This window comes from Euleptes europaea, chromosome 3, assembly GCF_029931775.1.
Source record: "Euleptes europaea isolate rEulEur1 chromosome 3, rEulEur1.hap1, whole genome shotgun sequence".
Taxonomy (NCBI): Eukaryota; Metazoa; Chordata; class Lepidosauria; order Squamata; family Sphaerodactylidae; genus Euleptes; species Euleptes europaea.
In genome coordinates, this window is record NC_079314.1 from 60,887,275 (window position 1) to 60,900,381 (window position 13,107).

The window sequence follows — 13,107 nt, forward strand, 5'->3', positions numbered from 1 at the left end:
ATATATTACTCTTTCTACACCCTTGACACTGAGAGACACTGTCCTTCAGTGTTACTACTCTGAAGATGCCTGCCACAGTTGCTGGCGAAACGTCAGGAAAGAAAATTCCAAGACCACGGTTACACAGCCCGGATAACCTACAAGAACCAATGAACTCTGACCGTGAAAGCCTTCGACAATAATCACCACACTTTCACAAAAGGCAATTCTGGTGGTCTCATTCTAAGCTCTTACCCTCTTTGGACTGTTTTTTTTTTCTGGGTTGTTCACCCTGTGTAAAAGCTAGATGTGAGGTTCTCCTCAAATTTCATGCACATAGTTCCCAATTCCCATTAGGACTACAGTGTGCATGGAGAAGAGGCTTCAGATCAGGCAACCAGGGCAGCTACCCTGGGTCCTGTACTGGAGAGACCCCTGACTGCCTACAGCCCTGCTCCACCCCAGGCAGAAGGGGGGAAGAAAAGAATTCCCCAGCTACCACCTGTGTTTGCCTGATCTGGGGCTTAGGCGGCCACCCACCTTGCTTGGGGTGGCTCCGGGGGGTGTCAGCTGGGGGGATTGGAGGCAGCAGTAATTCTTGGGCCCCAGAATCACTAAGATTATTCTGCTTCAGCCTCCCCCCCCCCATACTATTTTCTTAACCTGAAAGTGTATGTGGGGAGCCATTTGGCCATATGTTCCCATAATGTGTGAAGTGACATGTATCCAACTGACCTCATTGTTTTCTATTTCTGGAGGTGCACAGTAGTTTTAATGCAATCAATTTGGAATCTAAAATTTATTTAAAAACCATTCTAGCCCAAACCGATCCGGTGTACCTTCAAACCAATTCAATGTAGAGCTGATCAGACGTACCTTCTGATATATCAGGATTGAATTCTGCGAATGTGATGTCTAAGAGTTTTTTCACATTATCTCAGTAACATGAGCATGTGAGCTGCTTTCTCATGGCACCATGGTATGTATTTTGAAAATTTGGCACCACGTGAGATAGGACAGTCATGCATGTTCTCCTTATATGATCACAATAGCCATGAACGTGGTAAATATACAGATAGAGCTTTACATCCCAGGTACAAAATGTTGTGCTTTGAGTGCTCAGAAAGTAATTGGGTTGGATCCCAACTAAAGAGACTCAAAGGTGCCCTTCTCCTTATCAAAGGAATCCCTAGGCTCATGGCAGAGCACCTTTGGATATAACAATCTGGTTGGTATCCAAGCCACCACAGAAGCACAAGCTTGAGGGAAGGTGTGAGTGCCCCCAAAATGAACAAGACATGTTTATGGTGTGATTATCTGTTTGTGTGAATCATATCATGACCAAAGACTGATGAGATCACTCAGCTAATCTGATCCAATGTCTTCTGCTAGGCTTACCTTGCCCTTCTCCAAATCTCACAAAAGTGATTGCAGTGGGGACCTAGGATATGTGAAGTACCCAACAGAACTGACAATGGCACACTTCACTAGAGGAAAGCTTATTTTGAATGACTTTGATATTTTAAAAAAGAAACTGATGTTCTAGAATGATGGTCATAACTCAAAAAACAGAAGTTGTTAAGAAAGCTATCTAGAAAATGTGTGTGTGCGGGAAAAATAGGAATGAAGAGAGAACTAAAATTCCACATTCCACTTATTTTACCCAAGGCTGCATATTTATTTTGAGATTAATTTGGCGCATGCAATGTGTATTTGCCAAGATTTTTTCCTATTTAAATCTTCAATTCCAAAGCTAGGTTTTTAATCCTATTACTGTTAATTGAGTCAAGTCTGCAGTCTTTTTCAGTTAGGTGAAGTTCAAATTGTAATTGCTATTTCTCCCCCCAAAGACAAAGCGCAAGCACTAAATATGAATTTTTAACTCTTGTAATTTTATTATTTCCGCTTTAAAATCACATCAGTGGTTAAAGGGCCTTTTTAAGCTTAAACAGGTATAGGGAAAGAGGTTCAGAGAAGCTGAGATATTAAGAAGGAACCCGAATTCATCTAGATTGTACATGAGAGTAAAATATTATGTTGGATGTGCACTGGCATTCAAAATGGTCAAAGTTCATCAGTATTTTCCATTACACTTATTGCTTTTAAAAAGCACGACAGAAATCTTGCTCATATACTCTAAACCAGTTGTTATGATGATATTTAATATCATCCTGTTGCTGTAATCTAGAATTTTGGATTAGGCTGCAAACTACTTAGAGTTCAATCGAACAGTATGGCTATTTTGGAAAATGCATCCTATATGCAGGCAGATTGTTTATGCCAAATAAATCGAGACACATCCTGCTCACATGAAACTTTGTGTACAGACTGGGAACACTGCTAGGGATCCATCATTTCACATCTCACTTTTCTGATTGTGAACTTATATTCATGTAACCACTCAATTTCAGTCTAACAAATGGGCAGAGATCTATTCTAGACAGAGTTAGAATATTCAGTAGAGTTTTGTTTAAAATAAAATAAAAACTAAGTTGTGCTGTATTTGGGTGAAGTTTGCTGCTGCTAGAATCTTTCTTGGAAGTGATATACTTGCAATATGACTGGACTGTATTTAGTATCAGGAAAAAATATTGTACAGTTTGGTGGATATATTGTGCTAGTTTGCCCTAAGAATTTTATTGTGCTGCATCTCATGGCCACATTTGTATCCTGTCCTATGAAGAGTTAACCTCATTTAAGTTCATTCACGTCCTTGTTAAACCTGTGTTTAACTGGTATCTATGTGGTAGTTTCATGTGAGTAGCTGAACATGTCCAAATAGGCAGACAGAATCCAAGGAAAAGAAATGGACTGCTGTTTTCACTATCAGTATTACCAGCATAATATATTCTATAATAGCATTTCTTAGGGATATCAGTTGGGATCAAACAGGATATTTAATATAGAGCTTTAACAGGGCACTGAAATTTTATTTTGAGTTTACTCATGATTATTTTGTACACATACAAGCCGGGGTGGGGGGAGAGACACTTAAAACTTTACTTCTCTGAAACATGTATTCATCCTGTGGCTCTTTCTACCACACCCTTTGAAAGGAATTCTTTATCTCTGAGAAATGAAATTATGAGTGGCAACTGTTTGCTTTTCCTGTATCCATAGAAAACTCATTCAGAGGCATAGAAAGAGAGGGCATAAAGGGAAAAAAATGGTATGGTGATGCTACTGATCCAAGCTTTAAGCCAGGGTGGCTCTAGTCAAATGTTGGCAATCAAATGAGATGCTGTTTACGGTGCCCCAGACAAATGAACTTTAATTTAAAGTTAAACATAATTAGTTGCTTTTATTATTAACAAATTCTTAATTGTAACCCACAATGTTGTGTGGTGCCTTCATTTAGGTGTGTTTGAGAAGGGACTGCATTTGTGGAACTCTCTCCCTCTTGAATTTCACCTTCTCTGTGTTTCTGGTAGGTAGCTAGAACCAAACTAGAGGTCAGTAGTACTTTAAATACTAGCAAACTTTTCCTGGGTAGAGGTTTAAATACATTTTTTTTATCTGATGAAATAAGTTTTGACTTGCAAAAGCTTGTACTCAGGAAAATTTTGTTGATCTTTGAGGGACTTTAATTTTGTTTTTCTTTCTGTGTGTTCAGGCAAGAACTAAATACTATTGTGTTGTGTTGCTTTTCTGTAATTTTGTTGTGTCTTGTTTTATGTTTCTATTTTGAGTATGGCTTATTGCCTCTGGGTTGTTTAAATTTTCTTGAGCTTGTTTGGTCAAATGCTGTTACTTCTCCTCAATTGTTCTCTATTTTAAGATCTATTTACTCCGATATTTTTATTTAATACTTATTTTCAGTTGGTTGGGTGCAAAGGTTCCTTCAGGTAGGGAGTGCAATGGAAGAGTCTTATTTCAGCAGAGGATTTCTCAATGAATGTATCCAAGCAATATATTTTGTAATTCTGTTTTAGTATTTATATAATAAACACTTTGAACATTAGAAAAAATGGGATACTTTTTCAACAAACAAATTGTTAGAGGAGGGGTGCTAAAAGGTGGAGCTGATCAAGAAACCATGTGAAAAAAGGTGAGAAAAATAGAATGAAAAATCTTTCCTTTTATACATTATCCTTAGCTTTACTTATATAATATTATTACAGTATTATAGAGATTGAGAATAACTTGAATATTGCCCAAATCAAATAACTAATTTGATGGTGATATCATTCTTGGCCTTTTAAAATGGAAGCAATTAAGCCATAAAATGTGTAAAATGTATAACTTTTTATTAAGCCCTTGAACTATTTGTTGCCAACTTAGGTAATGTAGTTATTAAACTGAATTTGGAATTGGATGCTTAATAGGTTTGAGTTCAGGGATTTTGTATTAGCCCAACTGACAGGTCAACCTAAAAGGTGAGATCATTGGGTAAAATATGAAGCAAGCTAGCTGGGAAGAGTTTGGACACATTTTTACCTGAAGATGGAGCTTGAGTAGTTCTGATAGTATTGTGTGAGATATCATTAGTTTAACAGAGACATCATTAATAACCTTGTATGATGTTCTGCATTCATATGGAGAGGAAAGTCATGTCCCAGGATTATTTAGATTCTTCTGGCAGACAATGAAATCTATAAACAAACTTTTTGTCTTTAATCGTGCTTGACAAACACCCTATGCTCCTGGGTGTTCTACAGATGCTTATGAAAGGCTTCTATAATTATTGGATTGTTCTTTTGACCTGACTATTGGATTTTTCAGACACACTGATGAAGATTTACAGAGTGCTCAAAATACCAAAGTTGGGCTTTAAAAAAAACCTATACAGTCCCATTTCCTGTTCTATCTCAAAAGGTTCTGCATTGAATTTTATCCCATCTATTCAATAAATTGCAGTGTGTAACAAAATATTGCCTTGGATCCTATGGTCCATTCTGTTGGCATAGCCGCAGCTCCTCCGATGGGATGACATTTCCATTTACAGAGGGTGGGGAGGCCATTTTTTTTTTAGTGATTTTACTCTCCTCATGCTGATCTCTAGTTGCCCCCCCCCCACTGTTCCTTCATGTCCTCCAACCCAAAGGATCATGAGTTTGTAGGGCAAAGAAGTCTGCAGTGGGGAGGGTGGAAGCAGGGAAGTTGCCTTAAGTGCAAATTAGAATCCAAGCCATAATGTCTTCAATTATTTGCCCTGTAAGGTAAGGTAAAGGTCCCCTGTGCAAGCACCAGGTCATTCCTGACCCATGGGGTGACATCATATCCCAACATTTCCAACGCAGACTTTGTTTACGGGGTGGTTTGCCAGTGCCTTCCCCAGTCATCTTCCCTTTACCTCCAGCAAGCTGGGTACTCATTTTACCGACCTCAGAAGGATGGAAGGCTGAGTCAACCTTGAGGCGGCTACCTGAAACCAACGTCCATTGGGATCGAACTCAGGTCGTGAGCAGAGCTTGGACTGCAGTACTGCAGCTTACCACTCTGTGCCACAGGGCTCTTTATTTGCCCTGAGCCATATCATATTTGCTTGGCCTTCACTTACTTGATTTATTGATGAATTAGGCATAGCAACATATTATAGTAGGACTGCAGATATAGGCTATTAGTTGTGATGCCTGCTTAGGCCTGGAAATGATCATGCATACATATATAGTTTTCCTACACTGTCAAGGTAGCATGTACTAAGTCCTCCAGATGTTAGGCTATAAACTTAGAAAGTACGCTTTTTTGTGTGATTTTTTGCTAGTGGCTGTTCAACTTGTAATTTCTGACCCCTTGCTAATATACAGATACATGCAGTGGAGTGAGGTTGTGGCTCAGTGGTAGAGGACATGTTTTGTATGCAGAAGGTCCCCTGTTCCATTCCTGGCATCTCCAGATAAATGATCTCAGGTAGCAAGAGAGGCCTTCTTCTGCCTGAAGATGGCAGTCACAGTAGATTAAGCTGAACTAGATGGACTCATGGTCTGGAGTTGGTGTAAATCAGCTTCATATGTTCTGTATGGAGAAGCACAAAAAGCTTGCTAGATTGTGTTCTGCAGTGAGAATAATCTTATGAAAAGTAGGCATATGTTGCAAAGCTTTGCCGTTAGTTGCTCATCTCTGATTGTGTTTCAGAAGGTAATGGCAATTTTTGGCATGCAACACTGGAAATCATTAATTACTTTCTGAAATGTGTGTGTGTGTGGCTACATTCCCATGTATTGGAGGGACATTCCATTGTAACTCTGTCGTTTCTAAGAAAAATGTGAAAGGATGAGCAGTCCTTTGCTATTTGCTCTTAATGAGGGATTTCCAAATCGAGTATTGTTAGTCTGTAGCTGGCTGTCAAAGATTATAGAAAGTGCCTGCCAATTGGTGCAACCGCAGAGGAAAGAGAGCTGGATGTTAGCCATAAACCTTGGGAAATATTAGCTGATCAATGAATGCCATGACTGGTAGATGGGTGGGTCTGTTGTAGTACAGCCAGCTGGGCATCTTGTGGCACCTTGACATCGTGATGGTCTCACAAGTTCTAAGAGTGGCATCTCTTTCAGACTGAGTAGAAGTGGGCTCGTGAACATATTTTAGGTATAACTTTACAAAGAGCCTGGAAGGTTGTACAAAAAAATGCCAAGAATTGGATTAATTGGCATAATCCAAGGTGGCTGGGCACAGTTGGGGAAAGTGTCAGTGTAAGGAGAATCCCCACCAAGTAAGACTGTCTGTGCAATTAGCTATCTGAACTCTAACCCTTCCAGAATAATTAATGAATAACAGAGGGGATCAAGACAAAGACACAAAGTGATTTGGTGTGTGCTAGCGAGTAATACATCAAAGAATGCTGGTAATTGGCCCTGTGGCTTTCATTCTTTGCCCTATTTCTTTCAATTCATTGACTCAAAATAATGGGTTCAGGTTCATTATCAACAGGTTTTAGCGGTAAGAGTACAACACTTCAACAAAGCTCAGATTGTAGCTGCGCTGGTGGCTCAGTTTAAAAAAAAAAGTTGTGGACTGGAGCACACTCCCTTGAAAGGGGAAGAAGCAGTGCAGGCATTTGCTTTGCACTTAATGAAACAGTGGGTATTCACAAACTTTTCCAGACTTTTTCTAAGGCTTGGCTTTCCCTACAGTTACAATGCTGGAATACAGTTGGTATGGGCAGGTATGTATAACTCCAATTAAAGCTGTCTTATTATAGCAGCGAGGGATAGATGTATAGCATGTCTTCCGATATAATGAATGAGATGGAATGCTTGACACCCGGTGTCACAAGTACCTGCTGGTATTTATTTGCCAATAATGGCAAGTGATTGTTGGAAGAAGCATTTTCCTCCCCCCAAGCAGTATAAAGACTGTTTTGCTCTATAAATATGATTATGTTTTGTGGTGTCCGTCCCCCCTCCCCCCCTGGTATTATTCTTTGGCTCAGCTAGAAATGGAAAATAGTGATATGTTTGGAAGGTTTCTTTTCTGCCTGGTAAAGGTACTGCTATGGCCACTGCGTACCTCCATCGTTAATGATGTGGGCTAACTTGGGTGGAAGAAAATACAAGGCATTGTGAAGAACTAGGACAGTGTTCCTGGTATTCTTTTTGGATGAACATACAATGTGTATTGTTTAGATTCATAAAGCTCTGTAGCACTTTAGAGTTTTGCCCAATTAATCAATTATTAGTTGTAGATCACACTTTTGGAGGGGGGAATACCAAAAGTTGACAGTATTCAGTGTCTTTAGTTTATGAGGAATGCAGTCATTAACAATTTATCATCACTAATGCCATGAAGTAGACACATTCTTAACTGTTGTGCAGTAGCTGTGTTAGAGAAAACGTGGTTCATATAAGGACAGGCTCAGGACATTTTCACATGTGATGGTAAGCGTGCCATTTTTACCTGGTGGGTATCACTTACATATAAATATTAACATAGGACAGATAGCAGAAGGGAGACATTCTTAAATATATATTCTGTTCAAAGTATCCTTTTCACTGAATTCACAGAAGTGGGAAGTATAAAGCTGAACATGTCACATACAAAATCAGCCACAGTTTATGTGCCATTAGAATTTACCTGTAACTAAGATGGGGTGGATCCAACCATCTTCCAAGTAGGATATCTCTAGCCCAAGGTTCCCTTCCTTCTTGTGGTTCTTCCTCCAGCAGAAGAACCATTTAAGTTGGAAGAAAGCTTCAGAGCCAAAAGAAAAGGTGGGTATAAATATTTTAAGAAAAAAAGTAAAAAAAGGTTGCTAAGGAGATAGAAGGATCCACCCCATTTTTTAAGGTTTCACCAGTCCAATGAATTGATTCAAAGATCTTGGGAATCAACCATTTCAGTGCACTCTGGCTCAAATTCTTGGCTCTTGGAGAGTATTGTGTGGATACTTATATCACTAAAGTGATGTGAAAATTCTTATTGTAAACTATAATGTTAAATACAGGTAGGTTTGTTTGCATAATTATATTTTCTTTATCTTACATTCAGTCAATGCTAACAATTATGCCATAGCTTGTAACTCTGTATGTACTTATGCCTCTTTAACTCTAGTTCTGTGACAGCAGAATAATATCTTTTTATTATGCCCACCCAATGGTTGCAACCCAGTGATGAGTAAGCTTTTAAGTTTTTCCGAACTCTTCATCAGACTTAATGTTCAGTACAAAAAAAAAAGGGGGGGAGACAAAGGGGCAAAATGGAGAATCTACAGTTTGTATCTTTCTTAAAATAGAGTTCAGGCCGTGTTGCAGACTTGATTAGATAGTGCCGGAAACAAACCAGATTTGAACAGACACCAGAGGCCAGTCAGAGTTATCTTTGTTTTCATAACTGTAGAGTGGCACAAAAGTACCCCAACACCTGCATCCTGAGCCCAAAATTCTGCTAGAACATAAAGTTGGAGGAATTAATGTATACATTTAGTTCCAGGATCCTTTGAATCCCCCTTATAGGTAAGAGTACATTGGGCATGATTAGATGCAGGGAGAAATATCTCTAGGGCTAAATAAGCACATGCATACTACAACATGGTGTTATTCTATTACAGGAGCTCTATCTGTGCTTCCCATATCAATATTCTGCCAAACTGGTCCTCTACAAAGCTGTTCACAGAGGTTATTCATGTTCACGGTCACACCAAAATATCTGTTGAATCCTGGGGGAACACCCTCTTGTGAGCACAGCTGTGTGTGCATGGAGCATATGGATCCTGCCCATTATGTTTTAATAGGATTTTAGATGTAGTGGTATATTATAGACCCACTCTCACACCTCCTGAAGGTGTAGGAAGTTTATCTCACAGTGCTGAACGGCAGGTTCTTGATTGATGATGAAAATTATTCAGAATTCTGAGGACATCACCAAATTGTAAAGGTGCCCATGCAGATGGCACTTCTTAATCTCAGCCTCAGATAAACATTTCTGCATCACCATGTATCTGGGTGGCTTGCCCTTTTAAATAAGCAAAACCTTGATCCATATTCAGGACAGGATTTTCCCCCCTTGAGCTTTCCTGCTGTGATGAAAGAGTCATCTCATCCTGTATTAATTTTGTCTGGTATCTGGAATATTATTATGCTATTACTTTTGGAGACAGCCTGCCAGTATATTTCTGAGACTTTCTCACATCTAAAATACTAATACTTATTTTCTCCTGACTTTTAAAAATAATAGAACTTGTGCAGGTTAAAGTTACCTCAGGATATCCCAAGTTTCATGTTCTATTTTGTATATTATGACTACTTAATTTTGTTCATTTTTTAGAGAAAAGGCATCCTCTTTATTTATAGCTTCTTTCAGAAGAGCTAGTGTAGTGTAATGGTTGTGATGTTGTACTAGGATCTGGTAAAGCCATGCTCAGGTCCCCCACTCTGCCATGGAAACTTGCTGGGTAACTTTGGGGCAGCCCCACACTCTCCATCTAACATACTTCACAGAAAGGCAGGGTGTGAATGAAGTAAATAAAAAGAACTCAGCATTCATTTGTACTAAGGTATTTTGATTAAAAGTGCACATTAACTTTACTTAAAGAAGAAACCCATGCTTTCCCCCTAAATTTAAAAAAAATATAGTTGTTTATCTCTTTTTTATTGCTATTGTCTTATACCTTGTAATCCACTTTCTACATTGAATATAGTATACCATGCCTTAGATTGTGTGTTATTTGCATTGTTCTTTAATTCTGTTATCCTCGTCCTATTGCATGGTTCACCGATTGACTTATGCTGTTTTATTGCACTGTTTTATATCCTGTAATATGCCTTGAGGCTCTGTGAGAAAGGTGGACTATAAACAAAGTAAATAAAGTATTTCTTATGTTCTTATTGTTGAAGGTAATGGAAATTTTCTGTAAAGTATTGATAAAAATTGGAATTCACAAGGAAATACGACACGGTATTTAGTTTTTCTAGTTATTGGGTTCAGAGGCCAATTCCCCCTCCATGGCTTTGGCAATATGGGAGGGCTCAGTCTTTCTACCATAGTCATTACCCTGCCCCAGTGGTAAGAAACATGTTCCTCTCTGCTGCCGGATGTCCAAATATCAGTGTAATTCTTGTTCCTTTTTCTTAGAGTTTAGAAATGAATTTGAGGGTTGTTCCAATCTGTTTTCTACAAGGTAGAAGGTCTCTTTATGACCTTAATTATCAGGGTCTGCATGCACAAAGCCTACTCATAAAAATAGTTTGAAATTAGTACTTCCTTTGGGCTGCTGTATATTCATGACAAAAACTATTAACTGCTAATGGCAGTGATGAGTAATTATTTTTATGCCAGTAATTTCGAATGCAACATACTTTATAAATTTAATTTCTGAACTGTTCCAGTGCTGGCATGTTCAGCCATGGAAATATATCTCAGACCTGAATATCTCAGGGAGTACCTACTATAAGTCCCTCCCCATGCCCTGAGGTCATCTGATGAGAGCATATTGCTTCTTTTACTATGGTAAAATCTGTGAGACAGACAGAGTCTTTTCTTCTATGGTGTTGACATTGTGGAATGCCTTCCCTTTGTCCTCCCTCAACTGGGAGATAAGTTGAAATGGAATATTGGGATATAAAGTAAATCTGAATCATGACCCTGCAGTTTATAACTGAGGGTTATAGGGTATATTAGTGATGGTGATGGCAGAAAGTGCTGTCAAGTTTCAACCAATTTGCAGCAACCCCATACAGTTTTCAAGACAAGAGATGAACAAAGGTGATTTGCCATTACCTACATCTGTGTAGCAACCCCTGGCCTTCCTTGGTGGTCTCCCAAGCAAGCACTAACTAGAGCTGACCCTGCTTAGCTTTTGAGAGCTGACAATATTGGACACCCTAACCTGGGCCACTCAGGTCAGGGCATATCACTACTAGAATACAGCAATGCTTAGGAGCAGCAATCACTCATTAACAGCTCCCTCACACTCTGAGGGCCCCAAGAGTCAGGGAACAGAATCCGAGCTTCACAGATGGATTTATTATTGCAATGAATGGTGGTTTGTTAAATCAATATGTAGGTTTAGGATAATAGAAGGTTTACTTACCTACTTTATAGATCCGTTTTGTGAAGGGTCGTGTGTCTTCCACAGCGTTTTGTCATTTTGTTTGATACATTTGATTCTTTTATGGACTTGTGTGGTGACCAATTTACAGATGACATTTTCCCAACCCAGATATAATCCCCATGTAGGAAAAAAAATCACACAATATCATGTAGGAAATCCATGGAAGTGCTCTATTTGTTATGAATACATAAGCTGGGGAGCTAATGTGGAGTTAATGTCTGCTTTCTAAGTAATGCGGCATTTACAATTGATGTAAGTCAGATGTAGCTGCACTGAGGCGGTTATCCTTGGCTCACAGTCTTGTAATTCAGAGTAAATGCTTGTACCAGAATCAGGAAAGCAGCCTCTAATTGAGAAAGCTGTAATTAATTTACATGCACATGTTCTAACTGTAATTAAACCTACAGTCCTTGTTTTGCTACAGGAACTGATTGGTTAACATGCTGTTTCATTGCCAACTGAATGGAGATCATGACTCACAATTAAACCATTGTAATTCTATAGCTATTGCACTGCAGCTTAATGAACTAGGGTTAAGCAAGACATGAACATTGCTTTTTATGTTTTATAAAATTAAATTTGCTTTTAATGAGGCAACAGTATTGGAGACCATCCCTTGCTGCTTAGTCAATCCAAACCCCTGTTAAGTATAGGAAGGATAAAGCTGATATTTTAAAGTTGGGTGGTTCTTGCACCACATATGCAAAGTAATTTTCTCATCTATTATATCTCTGTGACAATATTTAACACATTTTAATTACAGAAACTGTGAAACTGGAGAACCAACATTACACATCTTTCTTTCAAGTGGGAAATTGTGCTTGCCAGTAAATATTTTGGATTAAAACTTACAAATTTAGAATAGAAAGAACTGACAGCTCTGTATCTTTCCTGCTTTCTTCTCTACTCTCTCCAGCAGCCCCTTGATATCTCTAAAAAGTTGATTCTGGGGCCAAGGGGAACCTTGTGGACAAAATGGTGAAATGAAGAGAATGAACTGGCAGAAAAAGATAATGAGGCTGAATAAACCTGATTTTACCTCCCCAGTGCAGCCTCCCATTCTCTGTGGCACTTTGCCAATGGATGATATTGGTATCCGTGTAAGTTTAGACCCAAGCAGGTGGCAATCTGTCCATGACAAAGAAACCATCGTCGATTCCACCACCCACAGATCACATTTCTCCTGTCCAGAACAAAGTACCAGATCAAGAGTGTGATCTGCACAATGACCTGTGACAGCTCATAGAGGCCATGAAATCCTGAATTGCACCTGACAAGACAGCCTTGGCACAAACAGTGAAGTCCACCAGGACAACCAGCTTAGGGATCTGTCAGCTCAGGTAGGGAAACTGTCTCTCAATCCCAACATTAGGTACGCAGCCTCAAAACTGATAGTATTCTAAGATGGGGGACCATGCTAGGGGGATAGAATCCTTATAGACTACAGCAACACCACCTCCCCACCCACCACACCTATTCTGATCTATCACTGCGTGCCCTGGAGGGCATAATTCAGAGAGATTAACCCATTCCCCCTCCCCAGCCAACTCTCAGTGATACATGCCAGGTCAGCCCTCTCATCCAGGATTAATTCCTGGTTGGCTGCTGTTTTTCCTGTGACTGATCTGGCATTTGGCAGC

The 13,107-nt window shown here is 39.3% G+C and overlaps 1 protein-coding gene across 1 annotated transcript in view; it reads left to right on the forward strand.

The window, feature by feature from the left end:
• Positions 1-6,925: 6,925 nt before the first annotated feature.
• Positions 6,926-13,107, forward strand: part of TFEC (transcription factor EC) — a 70,933-nt gene continuing 64,751 nt past the window's right edge. The window contains exon 1 of the mRNA XM_056846856.1: positions 6,926-7,084. Coding sequence (XP_056702834.1) covers positions 7,058-7,084 — 27 coding nt within the window. The 5' untranslated portion in view covers positions 6,926-7,057. The remainder of the gene's footprint in view (positions 7,085-13,107) is intronic.